This window comes from Nerophis lumbriciformis, linkage group LG09 (genome assembly GCF_033978685.3).
Source record: "Nerophis lumbriciformis linkage group LG09, RoL_Nlum_v2.1, whole genome shotgun sequence".
Classification (NCBI taxonomy): Eukaryota; Metazoa; Chordata; class Actinopteri; order Syngnathiformes; family Syngnathidae; genus Nerophis; species Nerophis lumbriciformis.
The window spans coordinates 20,478,506-20,505,765 of NC_084556.2; the positions used below are offsets into that span (position 1 = coordinate 20,478,506).

Below are 27,260 nucleotides of genomic sequence, written 5' to 3' on the forward strand. Positions count from 1 at the left end.
GTATCGTTATCCTGCAATGACCAAAAGTTGCCACCAGATGTTGCTAAACGGTAATCTACAGAAAGGGACACATTATTACCCAGCAGGCACTGCGGTGCGTACAGTATTGAAGCAAGATGGCAGCCGTTGTCGAGAATGTTGTCAAACTGTAAGTGTTCTACTTTTCTACACGCTGTAGTCGCTTTAAGACGACAGACCGCTGCAACCACCCTACGACGACATTTTTATCCAACAACAAGCCGCCGTGTCATTGCTAACTTCGGCAACATTTCCATTGGCTCATGAAGGTTATCGAACGCTGTCCGAACGTCGTGAGTTAGTCATATCCTACTAATACTTAGCAGGCAGGCTAGTGACGTCTTTTGAATAAACGAGTGACTTGTTTTCATGATACAGGATATAAATATATATATATATATTTATACGTATGGGTAAGCACAATGTATTTGTGTGGTTCATTTGGGTCTGTTTATTCCTAATCTTTTTTTGACAGCTAGCCCACGTCGGGTTGGCGCAGCTTCCAGTTGGCTGTCACGCTAATTAGCTTAAGTAAGCCAAAGTTCGCGTTTTTGGAGCGACTGGTCAATTGGAAGTTAAAACAAAATTGTATTAATTCCAATATCTCCAAATATGACACCCACAGACAATGTAGTAAATCAATTATTCAAAACTAAAGTTATTTACATGCACGACGACTCCATTTCCGTGTCGTCACGCGTGTGCTGCTTGGAGTTGACGGTTTACGGCAGGTGCGCGGGTATGTTACCGTGGTTACGTAAAGATAGATAGGTAGGTAGTACTTTATTAATTCCTTCAGCAGCAGTGTACAGAATTGAGATAGAATTTAAAAAAGTAAATAATGGAGGTATAAATAGAAGTAAAATAAGAATAAAAATAAAAAGTAACAATAAGAATACAAATATAACAGTACAAATAAGAATATAACAAGAGAAACTAGGCAGTTGAAAAGGTAATACTGTCGATTATATGAGAGATGTGATGTGTATGTTGCACCTTTAAAATGTATTGCACTGTTATTGCTGTTTATTGCAGTGTTAATTGCACTGTTTTTTGTTACAGTTTATTTCAGTATTGTTATTGCTTTGCGTGCCCTGTCATCCTAGTACCCCCCCTGCCCCCCAGAGAGGAGTTGTACAGTCTGATGGTGTGTGGGACAAATTAGATTTTTAGTCTATTGGTCCTGCACTTGGGATGAAGCAGTCTTGCACTGACACAGGCTCTTCTGGCTACTGATAATGGAATGCAGAGGGTGAGTGGCATCATCCATGATGCTCAGTAGTTTTTCCACAGTCCTCTTCTCTGCCACCGTCACTAGAGAGTCTAGTTTTATTCCGATCGTAGAGCCGGCCCGCCTGATCAGTTTCTCCAGTCTGGAGATGTCCTTCATAGATGTACTTCCCGCGACCCCCAGCACACTGCGATGTAGAACAGAAGACTGGCAACCAGTTATAAAGGCGTCATTACACCCAGCAACCATTTGGAGCATCACACATTGTGTCAGAAATTCTATTTTGTAGTGGACACATATCTAGGGAATAAATATAATTAAATTTTTAGATGAAAAAAAATATATATATATGTTACTGTTTTGATGAGAAGAACAAGACATTTTTTTAACTAAAACAAACCTTAGCAGTATTTTTTTATTTGACTAGTGATCTCACTGTAATATATTCTTTGGTGGTCTCCTTGACAAACTGAACACGAACAGCAGGGTTTCCCGCAGCGCTTTGTTGTTATGGTGGCCGCCTTAACAACAATATGTCTTTGCAGCACCCAGCATTGTCCAACCCACAGAACTATCTGATTGGTTACACGCAGAGCGGTAACAGCTAATCAGCAGTGCGTATTCAGAGCGCATGTAACAGCCATTCAGCAGTGCGTATTCAGAGCGTATGTAACAGCAAATCAGCAGTGCGTATTCAGAGCGCATGGAGTCAGTGCTCCTGCGGTGGGGTGAGCAGAAATGTGTTTAGCAGGTAAGCATAAGGCAGCGGACTCTCCCCAAATTATAATAAACACCTCCCAGTCAACTACTAGTAACATCACTATGAGCCCGTTGACGTTCTAGAAACATAAGCGGCAGCTCAGCTCACTCGCGGTCCTTGAGGTGAAGGCTAATTAGCTTTTAGCGTAACGTTAGCTCATTTTGCGGTGTGTGTGCGTGCGTATGTGTGTATGTTACGGACAGCAAAGCCCTGTCTGTCTGAGAGAAAGACAAACATTATTGACCTACAGTTAACAACTAAGTTGTATCAATTTACCTTTTTCTGTGTTGATTGAGCTGTGTTGAAGCAGCAAAAAACGACATGTTGAATGAGTTTCCTGAAGCTGTCTCTGATAGTTGCTATAATAGTGTAACTGCATCATAAAACCTACATGAACTCCATGGTGTTCAGGGATGAATAGTCTCTCCTATTGCTATTGTACTATTTTTTCAGCTATAGTTACATTAATCATTAGTAATGTAGCAGCCTAGTTTTGAATGGCAGGGTCCCTGCTATCACATGTTGATAGAAATATAACATTTACATAATAAAAATCAACTACAGGCTTCTCAAATGTTGTAATAAATTAAGCATGATGAGTTGAACATATGTCAGCATGTGGCTCCACTTTTAACTCTTTTTTTCAAACACTTATTGCAAACGCTTACTTACAGTAAGTCATTAATTTGACTTAATAAGTCATTATTTTGACTTAGTAAGTCATGATTTTGACTTAGTAAATTACTAAGTCAAAACATTGACTTACTAAGTCATACTAATGACACACTTAGTATCTCAGGTAACGAGGACTGTTTTGTTTTTACTTTACGGAAAAAATATCAAGTTATATATCGTATATCACCATTCCGCAAATGGAGCGAAAAACACAACCAAAAATTATAGGCTTCTTCACGCGACGAATCTGGCCTACTTCACCGCAGTCTGTAGTCTATTGCCCTCCAGGCTGTGGTGGCAGCGACGAGGTGGAGACGTGATGGCGACAGGCCGAGTTACACCGATCCTTACACCCACCCATCCCCTTCCCCGGTCTGTCCGCCGGAGAGACACCACCTTAACTAACACATTTTCTGGGGGAAACACTGAACAGGTTATGTTAGGGTTGGGCGATTTGGCTGAAAACTGTATCACAACATACGTTTTTTATATCGGTCGTTTTAGATAATTATTTATATTTTTTTATGAAAAATGTGGATCAGGAGAAAAATATATTGAATGCCAACATTTTCATTTCAAATGTAACCTTCCTCTGACTATAATCCCCTCAGCTGTCACGGCAGAAAGTAAAGGACATGTCAACCCAACCATGAAAAACACTCACTCAATCAATGTAAACAAAATTCTAAAATCCCAGTAAACACTTAACAATAACCTTAAATTAAGGTGCAAAAATAAAGAATATGTAAGAAATGCATAATAAAGTAAAATATAGCAAAATGTGAAAATGTAAACATACAGAAACCTGAGAAGAACAATTTTTTTGCATGTTTACTGCCAGGAAGTTATGTGGTCTGCGTAACATTTAATTTGGTCTGTTATTCTTATTTAAGTATGTACATTCATTTGTTATTATATAAATATTTTTGGACCACATTATTATTTTAAAGTAGCACATTTGTTTAGAGTTGCAGTTGTCGAATATTTTAGTAATCAGGTATTCTATCGAATATCCCGATCGATTAATCGAGTAATCGAATAAATCATTTTTTGCTTTATTTATTTATTTATTTATTTATTTTTATTTAATTTTTTGTCCTGTCCAGCTTCTCAGGCAAATCATATTGTTGATGTAAGATGCCCATATTGGCTTTACACATTTACTTTACAAAAGAGAAGTGTGGGATACTTCTCTTGTTGCCTTATTTGTATTTTGACTTTGTTAAATGGATTTATATTATTATTTGGTGCAGCCGGGCCAGAGCAATATTTTTGCTTAATTAAGGTTTAAATTATATATGTTAAGATGTACCCTCAATTATTGCATTTGGCCTAATTGTCTTTTATTTCCTAAACGCCTGTTTTCATTATTGAAGGCTGACACGCACAGCTGAAATGCGTCCGTGGTTGATTGTGCCAATTTGTGTGTGCTAATAAAAACAAGTGCGCTCACAGCCCTATGTGCTGTGTGGTGTGACCGCATAAACAAAGTTCTTGTCTCTCGTGCGTTTTTGATGATTATTATACGATGCCGTTTAAATGGTGGTTTCTCCACGCAAATCCGCTGAGCTGTTTTCAACCTGCCAACTATACATAAACAATATAAAAAGACAAACCACTTAATAACAGAGGTGGGACCAAGTCATTGTTTTGCAAGTCACAAGTAAGTCTCAAGTCTTTGCCCTCAAGTCTCGAGTCAAGTCCCGAGTCAAGATTGTAAAGTCTCAAGTCAAGTCCCAAGTCCTGCAATTTGAGTTTCGAGTCCTTTCAAGTCCTTTTAACCACAGACTAATATACAGTATTTACACAGATTGTGTATGCCTTTAAAACGCTGTATTTATTTATTAAAACAAGTGCATTTGAAGTTGCAGGAAAAAAAATAGTGCTGACATTGCACTTCATAATAGCACTATTAACCAGTCATTTTAAACATGTAACTCATTCATTTACAGAATAAACACATTTGAAAAAACAAGTTTAACTGTACTTATTTGCACAAAAGTGTTAACATTGTATTTCCATGGCATATTGCATTGTAACTGGTTCCACAGCAATTTCTATCCTGTTCTTACCTTATCTCATTGATCTCATCTCATACTGTATGTGTATTGATGTGTGCGTACACATGAAAAACATAACAAATACATGAACATAACAATGAACAGAGTTGTACTTTTTAGATGTCAGGGCCCTATTCAATATGTACACATATTCTTAATATAGTATACATTTTAACTGATCTTTATTTGACTATGTTTGTCATTTTGTAGGTGGCTAAAATACACGGTGCTGCTGACCGCCGTCTAACGTTACATTACTGCGTGTGATACATTGACTCACGTAATGTTATGTTTAGGTCCCTCATGCAACCCTGCTTAAAAAAAAACACTTAACAAAAAGTATGAATAAAGTAGCGAACTGCAGTGGACGCAACAGATTGCTGTGTTTGCAATGACGTTATAGACATCTTATTAGTAGACGCAGCATTGGCTGCTGTGACGCGAACAATTTGGCCGCCATCTTGAAGTGGTGATGAGGAGCCGGCGAGCAGCCTAAACTGACAGTTGACAGGTAGAAAACAAAGATGCCGGGCTGGTGTTCAGCGTTTTCCTGCTCAAATGAGCGGACTGTTGAAAATAAGAATCGGGATTACTTTTCACAAGTAAGATTTAACATTAACGTACTATTGGTTGTATTTTGTGAAAAGAATATTACCACAGAGTTGAGAAGGAGCAAAGATCTTCAATATTTGTTTGTGAAAATCACAAAGAAATCTTCTGGGGGAGGATGACCCCCCCCTACAGGGATTTGGTTTACAAACTTTCAGCCCCACCTAAAACAAAATTCACCAGCCGCCACTGATTATGATACGTTCTCATTTTAGGCAAAATATAAGACAATACTTTCTTAACAGTATAATTGTAACCAGGAATAAGTCTTCAAGTAACAATATTCAAATACTAACATTGTTGGGTAAGACAGAATTTGGTTTTATTCTGAATACAGTGAAACAGATTTGTGGTTTTAGCTGATATAAGGACTTTCAAGTGTTTATATATGTTTATGTTGAAGTATTTGTCAGACGCTTTTATCCAAAGCGACATACATAAAAAATACATATAAAACAATCACTGTAAACATGATCATTTAAGGGAAGAATGTAATACAAAATATCAATACAAAGTGTCAAAACAGAATAATCTCTCTGCTGCTGCAGCAACAGAGATACAGTCTATAGGTCCCTAAAATGTATAGATATCTAGTGTATTCATACATTGTTTATGTACAATATACGCATGTTTATATAACCTAATCATATTGTTTCTTGAACATAAAAATAGCTGACCGTTTTTTTCCCCCTTCTCTGGGATTATATTCCCAGTTTTGATCTCGGACATCTGGTCACTTATAGCATATAAGAATATTCTATTACTGTTGAGCAAACTATGCATAATAAAACACGCCAAAACATGTGTCCTTTATCATAGCTACACGTATGACAAAAAAACGTGTGAAAATCAGTGGTATTCAGTGATGTAAGATGAATTAAATGCGCTGACAGTTCATTGCTCCTGCCAAATGAATTGCACTGAGTGGAGCGGATCACCACTCCAAGATGGCGGCCCCGCGTCTTGTCAGCGCCAGTAGGCAGTAGCGCTCGACGCTTCGTCAACTTATAAAATGTCTATGGTTATAACGTTAGCAGTGAGTTTACAGCCTCACTGATTTAACTAAACAGCAAATAAAAGTTACGTTACTTAACCAATAAACGTTAGCTTATATTCAAAACTTACCCTTCTTTGTGCATCTTCAAATGTCGAACAAAGTTGGAAGTTGTTGCGTCTCCGTCTGTAATCTTCGAACCGCATGCTTTGCATACTGGAATTAGTTTTTAGTTGACCAAGTCGTAGTTTTTATACCCGAACGAAACTATTTTAGGCATCATTTTTCCTCACTGGCGCGTTGTTTGACATTTCTTCTTCGTTGGTTGTCCTGCAATTTGATTGGACGAATACTGTGGGACGAAAATAGCGTGGATGTAATTTGATTGGCTGTTGTACTGACAGGAACAACACACTGCCAGACACGTACAAAATGAAAGATACGGAGCGCTCCTGAATAACTTTTTAATTATGGGTTTTGGGGAAAGTAGCAAGTCATGTCAAGTCAAAAGGCTCAAGTCCAAGTGAAGTCACAAGTCATTGATTTTAAAGTCTAAGTCGAGTTGCAAGTCTTTTTACATTTTGTCAAGTCGAGTCTAAAGTCATCAAATTCTTGACTCGAGTCCAAGTCATGTGACTCAAGTCCACACCTCTGACAACAGTTTTCAATTTTAAGAATACAATGCAGTTCATTGCATTTTTGCATGCAAAATAGTAATCAATGTTCATTTTGCCATCACAACATGTTTGAAATGAAAACACATATATAAAATTAGTCCAAAATTAATATTCCCTGAGAAAGTTAAAATAAAACTATATTCTTAGTATCAAAAATAAAACAATAAGAACAGTTTGCATTGTATCAAACATACAAAGTGGATTAGGTAGTGCCTTTACTACTACATTTGAAATGTGCAACCAGTGGTGAGTCACCACCAAGCAAAAACCGTGCATGATCATGAGGTGGCGACTTGTCCAGGGTGTACCCCGCCTTCCGCCCGATTGTAGCTGAGATAGGCTCCAGCGACCCCAAAAGGGAATAAGCGGTAGAAAATGGATGGATGGATGGATCAGAAAAGTAGCGTCAGCTTTACCGCCCGTCAGAGCACCCGCTGGCAGAAATGTAGATCAGTGCCTAAGCTATAGAGACTATAGTGGGTGCAAGTACAAGCTATCCAAGTAGCATGTGGTTGCATGACTTGAATAACCCGAATAACTTTGCACGACTACTTTCGCGTCTTTAATGAAAGGCTAATTGAACACGACAGCTCGGATAGCGTTGTTAGTTTTCAGCACTTTTTGGCGGCATTTGATGACAAAAAAAAACACATCCTGGTTATCATAATGAATAACATTTATTTTACTAACACAACTTTTGCGTTTACATTTGATAATAGATGACTTACCTTGCCTCTGGATGTCCCTCAATCGGATGCTTTCTCGACAGGTGCTGCAGTATCGAACTTGTGCTATTGTGGTATGCAAGCTCCACTTTGCAATGTTTGCATACAACTGCTTTTTCCTTCGATTTTAGTGTGAAGTGTTCCCACACCTTAGACAACTTTTGTCGCTTCTTAATTCCCTCGTTTTGCGATGGCTCTTGTCCACTGCTTTCTGCGGCATCTGCTGTTGCAAGATATGTCTTGAAAAGTTGACTAAACTCAAGCGTATTTAAAGGAGCGGTGTTGTGCAAAACAGTCTGTCCGAAAAGTGAGCTTTGACTACTCAAGGAGGCAAAATGCTGTAAAAAAATAAATAAATTAACGACGCCTCGATGCAGCGAAAATTCCTTGGATATATTTTGTAATTGAATTACTCGAGTTACTCGAGGAATCGTTTCAGCTCTATATTTGTTATATTTTGTTTATACAGTCTTGCACTTTAGTTTTCACAGTACTTGTTGTTTCCATACATAGGGAACGGACGAAGGATGAAAGGAAAAGATGAGCGCAGCGAAGGACTGCGTTTCGTTTGGGGAAAAAATCCCAAAAACTGCTATACTGTCGCTCTCTGCAGCACTCATTTTTTACTTTCTCTTTTCACTCCATGCAGAGACTAACAGTGAGACAGCAAGATGGTGCAAACAAAACGATAAATGATACTGTTAGGCTATTTAGCTTGTACTTCCCATTGCTCACTGATCACTTCCTATTTTGCTAAGTTACCAGACCGCGAGTGCCTTTGTTCATGCAACCAACCATGCTTCAATCCTTCCAGTTTCTTTTATAATTGATAGTTTTATTGTACGCATTTTATATTTATTTCGATTACACGTCTATCGCAATAAATATTGCAAACATTTTATCGGCCTCGCCCTAGGTTATGATAGCGTGTTGATTTGTTATCAATCCTTTTTTTTTCTGACACCAGGTTGGGAGAGCAGTACTACAGAGATGCCATGGAGCAATGTCATAACTACAACACTCGTCTCTGCGCCGAGAGGAGTGTGCGCATGCCTTTCCTCGACTCGCAGACGGGCGTGGCTCAGAGCAACTGCTACATTTGGATGGAGAAGAGGCACAGGGGGCCTGGTAGGACTCAGTTTATTTGCCTGTAGTTTGTGTATTGACATATAAAATCTGAGTGAACTAGGCGTTCTTGATCAATCGCCACTTTAAAGTACAGTATTTCCTTGAATTAGCGCCCGTGCGGTAATTAATTTAAAAGCTCTTCTCACTCCGGCGCTTACCAAAGGCATGCGCTAAATTTAGTTATGCGGTAATTATTTTAAAACCTCTTCTCACTCCGGCGCTTACCAAAGGCATGCGGTAAATTTAGGCATGCGCCTATAAATTTGAGTGTGATGTAAGGATGCCATCATGACATCGCTTAATGCCGCAATAAAATTTAAAGCACAATGAATCATCCCGGGAGTTCTTTTTGTTTGGGTCTGAAAAGGCAATTATAACGTGACACTCTTTATTTTTACAAGGGGTCATTCAACAATTACGTACGCATTTTTCTGTATGTAAAAACGCATGAAAAACAAATTGAAAATAAAACATGCTACTTTAATTCTTAACTACGATTGTAACAACAAACATTATCAATCAATGTAAACAACATCCGTGAGGCCAGAGAGAAAATATCATTTGAACTTGAACAAACTGAAAATGTTCCTGTCGGCATGACTGACAGATGCTTCCCCCACTGCACCTTGATGGACATCTACTACGGTACTACAGCACCGTCGTTTGAAATAATTTCGTCTGTGTCCGCTTCCTCATCACTCTCATCACTTTTTACGGCTATGTCTTGGTTGTCATCTGTGTCATCTTGTCTCGGGCTAATTGAGGAGGCCGTGTATACCAATACATATGTATTATTTTGCGAAACGAGTTTGACCCGGCGGTAATACTAGGCATACGCTAATTATTTTGCGAAACGAGTTTGACCCGGCGGTAATTCTAGGCATGCGCTAATTATTTTGCGAAACGAGTTTGACCCGGCAGTAATTCTGACCCGGCGGTAATTCTAGGCACGCGCTAATTATTTTGCGAAACGAGTTTGACCTGGCGGTAAATCGAGGCATGCGCATACTATACGGCAATTCAAGGAAATACGGTATTGTCCGATTTTTGTGAAAAAGTTTGTGATCGCCGATGCCTATCACCAATGCCAATCCCCTCCAGCTGAAACAGTTTTATTTTTAGTCCCTGGGCTGACAAGTGGCTAGCAGCTAATTATTTATCTCTATACCCAGTGTGTAGCCGCTCCCTTAAGCTAATAATAATCACCTCCATTACGGGAGAAAAAAACTGCACTTCTTAGTATCCTAGCAGGGCTGTACAGTACGAGCAATTTAACCGCATTTACGACAAAAATAGGCCGCATATCTGTTTGGCATGTTCGAAATAAACTTAAACCAAATAGACAAGTGATTGACGTGGAAGTTTAACTGATCTCTGTGTGCGCTGCAGAGATTTGTGTGTCCCTCCTCCATGCACAAAGACGGGGGAGCTTTAGCTTCGCTGCTTCAAACACGGAAAAAACTACTTCTTAGTTGGAGGATCTGGTCAGTAAAACAGTGTTAATTTTGTTGACTAAACATTTTTGTCTTCGTTATCGTCAATTACCAATGTTCCTTTGATGAAATTAGGACGATAACGAATGATAACCAAAGCACGTTGACTAAAATAATGACGAAATTAATTGAAAATTTAGTTAATTAATTAAAACTAGACAAAACTGTTGACAGAGACAAAATCCAATCATATTTATCTTCAAGCGGGTGGGACAAAATATCCAATCAGAGTTGCATGTGGGAATCCAATCAGAACTACTGTTTTTGGAAGACAAGGCGTTCACAAGGTTTTCACCAGCAAAAATTATTAAAAGACATCAGTACAATATGTATTTCACACTGGAGAGAAAATGAAGACATATAGATGCACTTCACCTTTGCAGCCGTAGACAACAAAACAATTTGTACACCCCGTGACTTGATTTTCTTTGGCAAAATTACAGCTTACGGTAGTTGAAGCACCATCTGCAGACTAACCACTGGGACATCTACGCAACAGTTAGTAGGCCGAAGCTAATATTTCAAAATTACTCATACTGTACTGTATTACTGTTACTATTAAAGACTGTAGAGCAGGAGCAATACCGCCTACTATACCACATGTCAGAAAATACTTACTTAAAAACAAACTACATTTTTTGTAGAACATGATGTCGCGAGCTGAGCCGAGTTTACCCCGTTTCTATATGAGTTGGGAAATTGTGTTAGATGTAAATATAAACCGAATACAATGATTTGCAAATCCTTTTCAACCCATATTCAATTGAATGCAGTACAAAGACAAGATATTTGATGTTCAAACTCATAAACTTTATTTTTTTTTTGCAAATAATAATTAACTTAGAATTTCATGGCTGCAACACGTGCCAAAGTAGTTGGGAAAGGGCATGTTCACCACTGTGTTACATGGCCTTTCCTTTTAACAACACTCAGTAAACATTTGGGAACTGAGGAGACACATTTTTTAAGCTTCTCAGTTGGAATTATTTCCCATTCTTGCTTGATGTACAGCTTAAGTTGTTCAACAGTCCGGGGGTCTCCTTTGTGGTATTTTAGGCTTCATAGTGCGCCACACATTTTCAATGGGTGACAGGTCTGGACTACAGGCAGGCCAGTCTACTACCCGCACTCTTTTACTATGAAGCCACATTGATGTAACACGTGGCTTGGCTTTGTCTTGCTGAAATAAGCAGGGGCGTCCATGGTAACGTTGCTTGGATGGCAACATATGTTGCTCCAAAACCTGTATGTACCTTTCAGCATTAATGGCACCTTCACAGATGTGTAAGTTACCCATGTCTTGGGCACTAATACACCCCCATACTATCACATATGCTGGCTTTTCAACTTTGCGCCTAGAACAATCCGGATGGTTCTTTTCGTCTTTGGTCCGGAGGACACGACGTCCACAGTTTCCAAAAACAATTTGAAATGTGGACTCGTCAGAGCTCAGGAGCTCATCAAAGATGGACTGATACAAAGTGGAAAAGGGTTCTTTGGTCTGACGAGTCCACATTTCAAATTGTTTTTGGAAACTGTGGACGTCGTGTCCTTCGGACAGATCAACTGTTAGACCAGTTGATCTGCCGTTTCTTTTCTTTTCTCCTCTGCTCCCCTTTTCCTTGAGGGGGGGGGGGCACAGGTCCGGTGGCCATGGATGAAGTGCTGGCTGTCCAGAGTCGGGACCCGGGGTGGACCGCTCGCCTGTGCATCGGCTGGGAGCATCTCTGCGCTGCTGACCCGTCTCCGCTCGGGATGGTGTCCTGCTGGCCCCACTATGGACTGGACTCTTACTATTATGTTGGATCCACTATGGACTGGACTCTCACAATATTATGTCAGACCCACTCGACATCCATTGCTTTCGGTCTCCCCTAGAGGGGGGGGTTACCCACATATGCGGTCCTCTCCAAGGTTTCTCATAGTCATTCACATCGACGTCCCACTGGGGTGAGTTTTTCCTTGCCCGTATGTGGGCTTTGTACCGAGGATGTCGTTGTGGCTTGTGCAGCCCTTTGAGACACTTGTGATTTAGGGCTATATAAATAAAGATTGATTGATTGATTGATTGATTTTCAACCCATATTCAGTTGAATATGCTACAAAGACAACATATTTGATGTTCAAACTGATAAACATTTTTTTTTTGCAAATAGTCATTAACTTTATAATTTGATGCCAGCAACACGTGGCAAAGAAGTTGGGAAAGGTGGCAATAAATACTGATAAAGTTGAGGAATGATTATCAAACACTTATTTGGAACATCCCACAGGTGTGCAGGCAAATTGGGAACAGGTGGGTGCCATGATTGGGTAAAAAAACAGCTTCCCAAAAAATGCTCAGTCTTTCACAAAAAAAGGATGGGGCGAGGTACACCACTTTGTCCACAACTGCGTGAGCAAATAGTCAAACAGTTTAATAACAAAGTTTCTCAAAGTGCAATTGTAAGAAATTTAGGGATTTCAACATCTACGGTCCATAATATCATCAAAAGGTTCAGAGAATCTGGAGAAATCACTCTACGTAAGTGGCATGGCCGGAAACCAACATTGAATGACCGTGACCTTCGATCCCTCAGACGGCACTGTATCACAAACCGACATCAATCTCTAAAGGATATCACCACATGGGCTCAGGAATACAGTTCGTCGCTACATCTGTAAGTGCAAGTTAAAGCTCTACTATGCAAAGTGAAAGCCATTTGTCAACAACATCCAGAAACGCCGCCGGCTTCTCTGGGCCCGAGATCATCAAAGATGGACTGATGCAAAGTGGAAAAGTGTTCTGTGGTCTGACTAGTCCACATTTCAAATTGTTTTTGGAAATATTCGACATCGTGTCATCCGGACCAAAGGGGAAGCGAACCATCCAGACTGTTATCGACGCAAAGTTCAAAAGCCAGCATCTGTGATGGTATGGGGATGCATTAGTGCCCAAGGCATCGGTAACTTACACATCTGTTAAGGCACCATTAATGCTGAAAGGTACATACAGGTTTTGGAACAACATATGCTGCCGTCTTTTTCATGGACGCCCCTGCTTATTTCAGCAAGACAATGCCAAGCCACATTCAGCACGTGTTACAACAGCGTGGCTTCGTAAAAAAAGATTGCGGGTACTTTCCTGGACGTCCTGCAGTCCAGACCTGTCTCCCATCGAAAATGTGTGGCGCATTATGAAGCGTAAAATAGGACAGCGGAGACCCCGGACTGTTGAACGACTGAAGCTCTACATAAAACAAGAATGGGAAATAATTCCACTTTCAAAGCTTCAACAATTAGTTTCCTCAGTTCCCAATCGTTTATTGAGTATTGTTAAAAGAAAAGGTGATGTAACACAGTGGTGAACATGCCCTTTCCCAACTACTTTGGCACATGTTGCAGCCATGAAATTCTAAGTTAATTATTATTTGCAAAAAAAAATAACGCTTATGAATTTGAACATCAAATATCTTGTCTTTGTAGTGCATTCAATTGAATATGGGTTGAAAAGGATTTGCAAATCATTGTATTACGTTTATATTTACATCCAACACAATTTCCCAACTCATATGGAAACGGGGTTTGCATATATATGTGTGTGTGTGTGTGTGTGTGTGTGTGTGTGTGTGTGTGTGTGTGTGTGTGTGTGTGTGTGTGTGTGTGTGTGTGTGTGTGTGTGTGTGTGTGTGTGTGTGTGTGTGTGTGTGTGTGTGTGTGTGTGTGTGTGTGTGTGTGTGTGTGTGTGTGTGTGTGTGTGTGTGTGTGTGTATGTATACATATACAGTCGTGGTCAAAAGTTTACATACACTTGTAAAGAAAATAATGTCATTGCTGTCTTGAGTTATTTTTTTGTAATAGAGTGATTGGAGCACATACTTGTTGGTCACAAAAAACATTCATGAAGATTGGTTCTTTTATGAATTTATTATGGGTCTACTGAAATGTGACCAAATCTACTGGGTCAAAAGTATACATACAGCAATGTTAATATTTGGTTACATGTCCCTTGGCAAGTTTCACTGCTGTAAGGCGCTTTTGGTAGCCATCCACAAACTTCTGGCAAGCTTCTGGTTGAATTTTTGACCACTCCTCTTGACAAAATTGGTGCAGTTCAGCTAAATTTGTTGGTTTTCTGACATGGACTTGTTTCTTCAGCATTGTCCACACGTTTAAGTCAGGACTTTGGGAAGGCCATTGTAATACCTTAATTCTAGCCTGATTTAGCCATTCCTTTACCACTTTTGACGTGTGTTTGGGGTCATTGTCCTGTTGGAACACCCAACTGCGCCCAAGACCCAACCTCAGGGCTGAAGATTTTAGGTTGTCCTGAAGAATTTGGATTTAATCCTCCTTTTTCACTGTCCCATTTACTCTCTGTAAAGCACCAGTTCCATCCATCCTTCCATTTTCTACCGCTTGTCCCTTGATTGGTAACACTAAATTGGCCCTAGTGTGTGAATGTGAGTGTGAATGCTGTCTGTCTATCTGTGTTGGCCCTGTGATGAGGTGGCGACTTGTCCAGGGTGTACCCCGTCTTCCGCCCATGTTCCATTGGCAGCAAAACAGGCCCAGAGCATAATACTACCACCATCATGCTTGACGATAGGAATAGTGTTCCTGGGATTAAAGGCCTCACCTTTTCTCCCCCAAACATATTGCTAGGTATTGTGGCCAAATAGCTCAATCTTTGTTTCATCTGACATCACATGGACAAAGATAAGATCTTCTGGAGGAGATGAGATGACAAAACATTTGAGCTAGTAATGATGTTATTTGAACACTTTTTGGTAATTAAAAAATTAGACGGTATAATGAACCGTCTGGAATTTTATTGCGAATTATCATTATACCGTTTACCGTTACATCCCTAGTCCATTAACAAGTAAAAAGTCAAGGGCGGTCACGGCATGTTCTTGGTCAATTTTTTAGGGCATTACGGCAAATGACGAGGGCAGTTGCATTAGTTGCTGCGGTTGCCGTGGTTAAATTTGAGCCCTGCTTATTTTAACTGGGTTCCTATTCATAAACTGTACGCTTCTCAGGATTACCTTTTTACAGAACGGACTCTGATATTAACAATAGAAACAATAATATAATATAAAATTATGTCTGTAAATAAAGGAAGAGATCGCGCTGCAGCTTTGTCTTACGTATGCATGTCAACATATATGGACTGTCAAAAATAAACAAATGAGACATTTTCTCCATAAGACTAAAATAAAACTATTTGGTAACAGCAGACAAAAAAGTCAAATAGATATTGAAAGAGTAAAATAAACAACATTTCTGGGTGTAATAATAGATGAGAAAATGAACAGGCAATCTCACATACAAATATACAACTTAAAGTGGCAATACATATTTGAATAATGAATAAAGTAAAATATGTACTGGACAAAAAAACCTCCATATTCTTTACTGCTCGCTAGTGTTACCATATCTAAGTTATTGTGTAGAAACATGGGTAAATAACTACACAAGTACATTACATTCACTAATTGTGTTAAAGAAAAGATCAGTCAGAATAGTACATAATGTTGGCTATAGAAAACATACAAACCCTTTATTTATTAAATCATTCACTTTTTCATTGATGCCATTTTCTAAAATCAAAAAAGTTTATTTTATTTTTCAATATTGTACACTCAGCACCCCATGTTGACAGAAAAAAACTGAAATGTAGAATTTTTTTTTAATTTGTTAAAAATAAAAAACAATAAAAAATCACATGTACATAAGTATTCAGACCCTTTGCTCAATACTTTGTTGTTGCACCTTTGGCAGCAATTACAGCCTCCGGTGTTTTTAATACAATGCCACAAGCTTGGCACATCTATTTTTTGGCAGTTTCACCCATTCTTCTTTACAACACATCATGTTCCATCAGATTGAATGGGAAGCGTTGGTTTTCATCCAGGATGTCTCTGTATATTGCTGCATTTATAAAAAAATATTGCATTATCCATTTCTTGCGTCTGGAGTGCACGCTCACATTTAGTGCCAGGGTGCATCTTAGACATGCTAAAAAGTGGGTTCCATTGTAGATGCACCGCAGGATTGCTTCTAAAATACCCATAAAAGTGGTGCATGTCTGCTGCATGTCTTAAAACATATCAAAATGCAGGAGCATGATAACATGAATGTACAGTAAATGAGTGTCTCCATAGTGACAGGAGGTAGCTGATGCAAATACCTAATTTAAATAAGGCAACTGTTAGCAATTGTACAAACAGTCTTAGTAGATCACCACACGACCACGAATAGTACACACACTTTCATAGTTTGCACACGCTGTTTAGCACGTGGACTCATTTTTAAGGATGGCAAGAGTACTTTCAAATTTTATGTCCGTTCACTAAATTGATCAAAATATCTCTGCCTTAGCAAATGTAGAGAAACATTCAAGATGACATTTCATAAAAGTTTTGTTCCTCAGGCATGGCCCCTGGCCAGCTCTACACATATCCTTCCAGGAGGTGGAGGAAGAAGCGGCGATGTCATCCTCCAGAAGACCCCCGGCTCATCTTCCCCCCTGTGAAGTCCGGTAACTGCCAAGTGTGGTCTACTGTTTCAATCAATCAAACTTTATTGCAGACTCCAACATCCAAGTAGACATACAATCACATACAGTACATAAAACAAACAAAATACAGTATAAAAGGCATTATCACATAATATTGAAAACAGTGCTTGTGCATATTCAGTAAAAGGCATCTAAGAAAAAATAAATACAAGCAGCAATAAAAAAAAAAGGAAAAGAAAAAACGTATATATACTGTGTGTGTGTGTATATATATATATATATATATATATATATATATATATATATATATATATATATATACTTTAAAAATGCTGTTCTGTTTATTCAAGTATCTTCAATATTCAACATTTGGTCACCGGGTCATGCTCTTGTCGTGATGCACAGAGCTTGATTTTGGCCTGAAGAAGGAGACGCTCTTGTCGTCAGATAGCAGCAGCCTGGAGGCCCTGCTGAAGAGCGAATCCCAGGAGAAACGGGCACCCGCAGATCCCCGAGCATCTGAGGAAGACCTCAACCTCAACGACTATACCCCTGGCCTAAACCCTGCCACACGCATCAGAAAGGTTTTTATTCTGTCTATAGAATATCACCGCAGCATCGGTGAATAGTTAGAAGGCGTGCCTGTCTACGCCACAGAAAATCCTGGAGCCTGACGACTACCTGGATGACCTAGACGACGAAGACTATGAGGAAGACACGCCGAAGAGAAGAGGCAAAGGCAAGGGGAAGGTGAGTAAATACTGGCACAAGAATACTTTTTTAAATTTTGTAAAATAAGTTTTAAAGAGGTGTGTGTTCAGAGTCGAGTGGGCAGCAGCAGCAAGAAGAAGGTAGACGCGGCAGCCATGGAGGACAGAGACAAGCCATACGCTTGTGACAGTGAGTGTCGCTAAATGTTTGCAGAGGCTTCTTGACATCCATCTTTTTTTCTCTGCTCTCCTGAAGCCTGTCAGCTATTGAAGCTACTTAGAAGTTTCATTTTCTACTTTGGTGACACTATGACCACATTCTCCTGAGTGTCTCTGCTGTCGTCTCTTTTGTCCTCTCTTTCAGACACTATCAAACAAAAGCATATTTCAAAACCTTCTGAAAAAGGTACATTTTCTCCTTCTTACATCTGTCTGCATGTCTTGTGTCCTCCTTTAATCTGTGCTTGATTTTTTTCATCTTGAGTACTTCACGTATTAGTTTGACTTTTTAAACAAATCTAATTGAGAAGAGGATAACCCTTGTCAACTTTCCTCAAACACTTATATGTGGTTGCAAGCTACTGTAGATAAGCGTGAATCTTGGGATTGTTCGGAGTACTTTTTTTTGTATGGCTCCCCACTTTATGCATTTTGATGACGATTGAACAAAAAGCTCTTTCATGTTTATCGACCTATTTGCAAAATAATCAGAACAACTCCAAATGAAACTGGAATTATTCCCCAAAGTCATAGAAATTGTAGGTGTGCAACATAATCGAACATATCGTTTCATCAAATACTCTCGCAAGTAATTAACATTTCTGTATGTATGTGGCTCTAATCTACATTTTTAAACCAAATGCCAACATTTGCAATACAAATATGTGTAGACACTAGAGGTGAGAATCTTTGGACACCTCACAATTTGTTTACGATTCAGGGCTATGACTCAGTTATAAATCAATTTGTCTATCCATTTATAATTATTGTGCAATATTATTTTTTATCGGGTCGGCGTGACTCGGATGGTAAAGCGGCCGTATATAAATGGCATATTACAATGTTGTGTGCGTAGCAGAACGAAACTACCAATCACTACGGGACATCGACCGGGCTTTATGCAAGCAGAGAAACATTTCTCAATGAGTGAAAGTGACCACAGCGTTATGGAGAGTTTTCTTCTGTGCCTGGCTGGCTTCCTTGTTTCTATTGGACTCATGTGGACATTCGTCCCAGTGCACTGCATTCACAACACTTAAAAAAATGTTTTCAAGTTTCTTCCCAGCGGGATATTATATCTACTGTATATATGTCACTCTCTGACAAAATAAAAAATCAAAGTGATGCGTATGCGTCTGGATAAAAAAAAAAAAAAAGAAGTAAGGAACTCAATGTAGCCTATTGTCTACAGTCACATAGCGACACCTGTCCGTCGGCAATCACAGTTCTCGATAACCCGTATCGCGCTATCAGAAATGACACACATTATGGAAATGATGTTCTCTGTGCATCAAGATGTTCGCTGTGCGCCTGCTAAACACAACAGTGAAACCAAGTGAACTTCAAATATTTTCCACAGCCTCAAACATTTATTTACCTGTTTTCTTGTTAATTTTTTTGTTATTTTTCATTTTATTTTGTGTTAAAAACATAGAGATTTGAGAAGATTGGAATTTTTTTAACAAATATTTTCTTGTGGAATACATGATGTGGCCCAGCCTCACCCAGACTCTGTCTTCAGCGGCCCCCAAGTATCCATCCATCCATCCATCCATCTTCTTCCGCTTATCCGAAGTTGGGTCGCGGGGGCAGCAGCCTAAGTAGAAAAGCCCAGACTTCTCTCTCCCCAGCTACTTTGTCGAGCTCTTCCCGGGGGATCCCGAGGACAGCTGGGAGACCTAGTCTCTCCACCATGTCCTCGGTCTTCCCTGTGGTCTCCTACCGGTCGGACGCGCCCATAACCCCTCCCTGGGGAGGCGTTCGGGGGGGCATTCTGACCAGAAGCCGGAAACACCTCATCTGGCTCCTCTCGACATGGAGGAGCAGCGGCTTTACTCTGAGCTCCTCCCGAATGACAGAGCTTCTCACCCTATCTCCAAGGGAGAGCCCCATGGACAAAACTCATTTTGGCTGTTTGTACCCGTGATATTGTCCTTTCGGTCATAACCCAAAGCTCATGACCACAGGTGAGGATAGAGACATAGATAGACCTGTAAATTGAGAGCTTTGCATTCCGGCTTAGCTCCTTCTTTACCACGACCGACCGATACAGGGCCTTGCACCACTGTAGAAGCTGCACCAATCTGCCTGTCGATTTCACAATCCACGCTTCCCTCACTCGTGAACAAGACCCCTAGGTACTTGAACTCCTCCACTTGGGGCAGGATTTCCTCCCCAACCTGGAGATGGCACTCCTCCCTTTTCCAGGTGAGTACCATGGACTCAGACTTGGAAGTGCTAATTTTCATCCCAGTCGCTACACACTTAGCTGCGAACCGATTCCAGTGAGAGCAGAAGATCCTGGTCAGATGAAGCCAGCAGGACCACATTATCCGCAAAAAGCAAAGACCTAATCCTGCAGCCAACCAACCGGATCCCCCCCAACGCCCTGACGGCGCCTAGAAACTCTGTCCATAAAAGTTGAAAACAGAATTGGGGACAAAAGGCAGCCGTGACAGAGTCCAACGCTCACTGAAAACTGGTTTGACTTACTGCCGGCAATGCTGACTAAGCTCTAACACTGATCATACATTGAGCCACAATCAGGCGGTCCGATACACCATACTCTCTGAGCACTCTTGACAGGACTTGCCGAGGGACACAGTCAAATGCCTTCTCCAAGTCCACAAAACACATTTAGACGAGTTGGGCAAACTCCCATGCACCCTCAAGGATCCTGCCGAGAGTATAGAGTTGGTCAACAGTACCACGACCAGGACAAAAACCACACTGCTCCTCCTAAATCCGAGGTTTGGTGTAGCCTCCTCTCCAGTACACCTGAATAGACCGTACCGGGAAGGCTGAGGTGTGTGATCCCACGATAGTTAAAACGAACCCTTCGGTCCCCCTTTTTAAATGGAGGAACCACCACCCAGTCTGCCAATCCAGAGGCACCGCCCCGATGTCCACGCAGTGTTGCAGAGTCTTGTCAACCAAGACAGCCCCACCGCATCTACAGCCTTAAGAAACTCCGGGTGGATCTCATCCACCTCCGGGGCCCTGCCACCGAGAAGCTTCTTAACTACCTAGTCAACCTCAGCCCTAGAAATAGGAGAGCCCATCGTTGAGTCCCCAGATGCTGTTTCCTCATTGGAAGACGTGTAGATGGGATTGAGGAGGTCTTCGAAGTATTCCTTCCACAAATCCACAACATCCCCAGTCGACGTCAGCAGCACATTGTCCCCACAATACATTGTGTTGACAGTGTTTGGCTTCCCCTTCCTGAGGCGGCGGGTGGTGGTCCAGAATCGCTTCAAAACCGTCCAAAAGTCGTTCTCCATGGCTTCTCCAAACTCCTCCCATGTACAAGTTTTTGCCGTCTGCAATCACCAAAGCCGCACATCGCCTGTCGGTACCTGTCCATTGCCTCCGGAGTCCCATGAGTTAAAAGGACCCGATAGGACTCCTTTTTCAGCTTGACAGTATCCCACACCGTTGGTGTCCACCAGCAGGTTCTGGGATTACCACCACGGCAAGCTCCGACCACACTGCGGGCCCCCAAGTAAATTGAGTTTAAGACCCTTGTTGTATACTATATATTATAAATGTATTATGATTATTTATTATATGTTTAAAAAGGCTCTTCTGTTGGCTACTGATTTATGAAGTATTGCGTCATTTCCGTCTTTTGGATGTAGTGTGCACAGCGTAGATGTGTGTATACAAAAGACTAATTACATTAGAACTGTAGTAGCCTGCCATGGGAAAAAATGAACGCCCCTACTTACCGAGCAGGAATCCTTGTTTTAGTTTCCGTGCCTTCTAAAACCACGGAATTCTCAAGACATTTTGTCTCCAGTTACTGTAAACAGCTCAAACATGTACTCATTCATATCTATGGCTGACAGTGTGGTTGTCCTTTGTGGATATTTTTCTCTCTCTTCACTTATTAATATACTTGCTATTTTCTTCTTCTTAGCTTTTTTTTTTCTGTTGTAAGACACTTGCAGTTGCACATGGGTCGAAAGCACTTTTTGCTTGTTTCCAAACGGTGCCTGTTATAAGACAGTAAAACGACTGATCAAACAATACCGAAGTCATGGACCCACAAGCTGAGGAAAGGAAACTAGCTCTTCAATCAGCTAAACAGACTCAATAGCTCCACGGTGACACTTTGTTGAATTTTGGAAACTGAAACATTACAAAAAGAATGTCATGGTAAGTTAATAATACTAACACAGACACTTATAAAAATGTTAGCATATTCGTTAATGCTACCGACGCAAGCTTGATTTCATTACAATAGCATGTACAAATATGCATGAAAAAACTTCCTGAGGACATCACACTTGGAATGGTTTAGTAGTTATGAATTATTTGTTATATTTTAAAACTTACAAACGGGGGTGGAGAACTCATCACATTTCTTGGTCGATCTGCGACAAGACAGCAGCAACTTTGTGATAAATAAATATTCAGCACGACTCCAAAAGAGAAATGGCAAGTAGTCCACTAGTGAGAGAAGTCGAGCATATGGAAGCGATGGGACAAACAAGCTGAAGTACGAATGTACACTCAGGCCAGCAGGGGCCAGGAGAAGGACAGAGAATCGCACCAAAGTCCAACATGGTACAAATGGTTAGTGTGATCATGCCCTTAGAGCTCATGTTTATCCTTATTTTTACCTGAGCTACTGCTGCTTTGTTGTACGTGTGACTCAAAGCCTCTCAGGCGATTGTAGGGAAGACAACACTCGCTTAGAAATGTTCTCATCGTCGCAAGACTCCCACTCTCTCACCTGTCAATGACCTCTGACCTCACAGCTTCATGTTGCCACGTATTAACAGAGTTGCAATCATTTGTAAAAAAAATAAAATATATATATATATATATATATATATATATATATTGAAATGAGGGTTCTACCTGTAATAGCTACCTTACTTCTAGTAGTGTCCTGGTATTCTCTGCGGTTCCGTAAATAAATGCAGTAATTCGTGGTAGGACTTTCAGTGTGTGGTTAATGTGAGCTGCTGCCTACAAGTTACACAAAATGGATGTCAGAAGCGTTTCGCAGCCTTCTTTAGTGATAACGCATGTTTTGTTTTCCTGTCCTGGTGTCAGTTTGCGGGAAGCGCTACAAGAACCGTCCAGGTCTGAGCTACCACTACACCCACTCACACCTGGCTGACGAAGAGGGCGACGAAGCGGAAGAGATGGAAGTCAGCGAGGCCCCGCCGCCGCCTCCTCCGCAGCCCAAAAGTAAGTGTCCAATGGCAGACGTCCTTTTGGTCACCCTGACACACTTGGCTTCAATAGAATGTTTCTTCAGCTGTTAAGAAAGGCCCAGACGGCATTGCCCTGCCCAACAACTACTGTGACTTCTGCCTGGGAGACTCCAAAACCAACCACAAGACGGGCCAGTCAGAAGAGCTGGTGTCTTGTTCCGACTGCGGACGCTCAGGTGGGTTTCACGCCACTTAATACAAGGTCATTCTGTTGGAAGCCTGCCTAAAACAACATGGTGACTGTAGGACACCCATCCTGTCTACAATTCACACCCATCATGATGGCCGCCGTCAAGACGTATCGCTGGCAGTGCATCGAGTGTAAGTGCTGCAACAAGTGCGGCACCTCTGAGAATGACGTGAGTGTACACACACAAGCACACACGTTTTAGAATCCATAAGACATTTCATCTTCACATATTCACTTACAGGATCAATTGCTCTTCTGTGATGACTGTGATCGAGGTTACCACATGTACTGTCTCAACCCGCCCATGTCTGAACCTCCTGAAGGTTTGTTGTACCCTCACTCACGTACACACACTCTTATAAACGTTTTTTCTGATTTTACATTTTCAAGCTGGTTACATTTTGGACCAAGTGCAATTAAGTGCTTGAAACTGCAACTCCTTTGGATAGCAGAATATCTTCTGTATTCATGTCAAGTCAAAAACTTGACTGTGTACAAAGCATTAGGACTTCCTTGACCAAAATATCACGACAAGAATAAAGGAAGACAATTATGGGAACATAAATATGAAGTATGAGAAGATAAATAAATATAAGGTATGCGGGGTGGGGGGGGGGGAATTGTTTCAATGTAATGAGATGGAAAAATTCAGAATTTCACTCATTTTATAAGAATTAAACCAAAATATGAAAGAGAATAAACTTGACTTTACAATAATATATTTGTAATCAAAAATGAAAAAGTAATTTTACAAAGATTTTTTTTTTGTTTTACATAAAGAAATCATGTAAGTATAGACTAGTCTACATTTTAAAAGGGAACTGCACTTAATTTGTAATTTTGCCTATCATTCACAATACTTGTGTAAGACAAGAGCATATGTTTTTCTTTTTTTTATGCATTTTAACTTGTAATATCCAGCAAGTACAAGGTGTCTAACAATGAAGCTACTGGAAGTCTTCTATTGTGCCCATAAAGCCCTCTAAAAAACATCTAAAAAACACCATTAATACTCTTACTATTTACATGATGTCGCAATCTGAATATTAACAGAGTATTCACGATATTGTTATTATAAGTGCTAACGCCAGGGAACTACTGTTAGCAGCGCCGTGATCACAGATGGCTAACTGGCTTGCGGCTATTGAAATAGTGAGCTGCTGTTGCTGCATCGCCTCTGAGTTGGTAAAAGTTAAGTGTTGATTATAAATCATGCCTCTCACTTGTATAGCAAAAGTTTGTGACCATAAATCAAGAAATTGGTCAACTTTGACATTCAACTTGTACGCTGACATGGTGAGAAAGACTAAAAAAGACGCTTGGTTGCAGAACTTTTTTTATGCATTTTTTATTTGCATGAAGATTATGATTAATTCTTTATCTAAAGGATAATATATAAACATCCCATCAGTCGGCATCCCAGTAAGAGCACTTAGCAATACTGCTGCATGATGCTTAGTGTTTCAGTATAGCTAGATCTGCTTAACACTCAACTTCTAAAACTTGTAGCTCATCCTTTGTATATTCAGGTAAAAAAATATAATTTCCTGGATACCCCGCCTTCCACCCGAATGCAGCTGAGATAGGCTCCAGCACCCCCCGCGACCCCAAAAGGGACAAGCGGTAGAAAATGGATGGATAGATCATATGTCCTAAAGTAGATGTCCTTGAATGAAATTGCAAACGCTGTGATGTGTCTGAAATTATTGTACCACTGTGTACTTAAAATGACCAAAATATGTAAATATTAAATGTTATTACTGTAATGTGCCTGTTACTTAACAAATGTATACTTACAGCATATATATAAAACGTTGATGGATTTTTGGATGTTGTTAGCTGACTCTTGCTAGCATTTATTTACGTGTTAGAATGCATTAAAAAAAGAAAAACACCTTTGCTTGTTTCACATGATTGTGAATGATAAGCAACATTCCCACAAAAGAGCATGAATTCATATTAAATCATGAGAATAAATTCATATCACAATAAAATGTATTTTGGTACCTCAGTTTACAAGTATTTTAGGATCTTGTCTGTCTCGGCTTTTTGCAAAGCTTCAAGTTGCGAATATACATCCATCCATCCATTTTCTACCGCTTGTCCCTTTTGGGGTCGCGGGGGGTGCTGGAGCCTATTTCAGCTGCAATCGAGCGGAAGGCGTAGTACACCCTGGACAAGTCGCCACCTCATCACAGGGCCAACACAGATCATTTGAGTTAAAATTGTGCTGTTTTAAATTCACTTTAATGGGAAGGGCTGATGCCAGCACAGAGGTTGTGCATGTGCCTCACAGTACGAAGGTCCTGGGTTCGATCGCCAAGCTTGGGGTCTTTCTTTGTGGAGTTTGCATGTTCTCCCCGTGACTGCGTGGGTTCCCTCCGGGTACTCCGGCTTCCTCCTACCTCCAAAGACATGCACCTGGGTATAGGTTGATTGGCAACACTAAATAGGCCCTAGTGTGTGAATGTGAGTGTGAATGTTGTCTATCTGTGTTGGCCCTGTGATGAGGTGGTGACTTGTCTAGTGTGTACACCGCCTTCCGCCCGAATGCAGCTAAGATAGGCTCCAGCAACCCCCGTGACCCCGAAAGGGACAAGCGGTAAAAAATGGATGGATGGGAAGGGCTGATTTGAGGCACCAATTTTTTGAGTTACGAGGTCAGTCATGTAACCAATTAAGCTTGGAAGTTGAAGTACTTTATACTACAGAAAAAAGTTGTCATTTTAGTCTTAGTTTTACAAAAATAAATTAAGAAATACGCTGTAATATGATTGTATTCTCATGAGTCATTCTTGTTAAATACTGTTCTAATACAAATTACAAAAAAAGTAAACTCCATAGTTTTTTCAAAAATAAAGATTGCCTTTAATAAGACTTTTTCTCTGTGTTGCTTTTGGCACTTGTGTTGTGGCCCTCAGGGAGCTGGAGCTGCCATCTCTGTCTGGACCTCCTCAAAGATAAAGCATCCATTTATCAGATGCAGATCACCCCACCCTCATGATGGCCACTCCTTCTGCGCACACTCGCACTTTGAGCTGCATCATCAGCGGTGATGTGAGGAGCACACGGGTGTGTCCAGAGGGAGGGTGTGATTGGTCCAAAGGGAAGTACACTTTACCACGCTGGCCTCATGTCTTCTAATATGACTGTTACCACACCTGCAACTATCACATTAACTTTTGTACAATTTATATATATTTCTAAAATACACTTTATTAGACTTGCCATAATGTCATGCCAGTGGCCACATGCTAATAATAGATCTGACAGGCTTATGAACATGGCTCCAAAGGTGAAGAGTGACCAAAATGAAATGTTGCTTAGGAGCAAGTTTCAAAAGGAACTACAAACATGGCACCAAAAGTACTATCATGTACTTTTTATTAAAACAGGTATTTATTGACAGCAATGGAAAAATTACTATATATATAATCATATACACACCTTTGCAAAGAGAACAATATGCTTACTGTTTGCAGGGGTGTCTAAGTGCACTGCACTATGGTTAAATATGAAACATTTCAGGAAAAGATTGAGGGTAAATGAGTCATTAATATTTGGGGTCCCTAAAGTACACTCCTGACATGTAAAGCCAGCCTCCTTGTTCATGTATGTTGAAGATGTATGCATGCGCCATTTTAGCTCCTCGTTGCTGTGTTCTAGCAGTTTGCTACTTTGTCACTTTCTTTCCAACTTAATGCTGAGTGTTTGAGGAAACGGTGATCGGACTTCCATGTGTTCAGCGATCATGCACCTGTCAGAGCTTTGAAGTAGGGTTAGGCTAGATTTCAGTCATACTTGCAAAGCAGAGAAGTTTCTTGAAAATGTTGGGAGAAAAGATTGCTGCCTGCAAAATGTAGTGAGTGTTTTGTTGAAAACTATCAGCATAGGTGACTGCTGGAATGTCTCCTAGGAACATAAATAAAATACTAAACACTGTAATATTGTTTTGTGTGCCACACAGTACTTTGGACAGTATACATATACACAAGTCAATATTTATATAATTACGCAAAATCAATACACAAACCCTGT

General features: G+C 40.4%; 1 protein-coding gene across 2 annotated transcripts; it reads left to right on the plus strand.

Annotated features, from left to right (window-relative positions):
• dpf2 (double PHD fingers 2) lies at positions 1-27,167 on the plus strand. Of its 2 annotated transcripts, XM_061962317.2 has the most exons (12): positions 1-148; positions 8,717-8,877; positions 16,789-16,896; positions 17,281-17,459; positions 17,533-17,625; positions 17,697-17,775; positions 17,950-17,991; positions 22,869-23,006; positions 23,077-23,208; positions 23,279-23,391; positions 23,464-23,545; positions 26,144-27,167. In XM_061962317.2, exons 1-12 carry the CDS (start codon positions 117-119, stop codon positions 26,224-26,226), a joined length of 1,242 nt encoding a protein of 413 aa, XP_061818301.1. In that variant the 5' UTR covers positions 1-116; the 3' UTR covers positions 26,227-27,167. The 2 variants fall into 2 exon arrangements, with proteins under 2 accessions (XP_061818301.1, XP_061818302.1); XM_061962318.2 differs by lacking the exon at positions 17,950-17,991.
• The last annotated feature ends 93 nt before the right edge of the window (positions 27,168-27,260 follow it).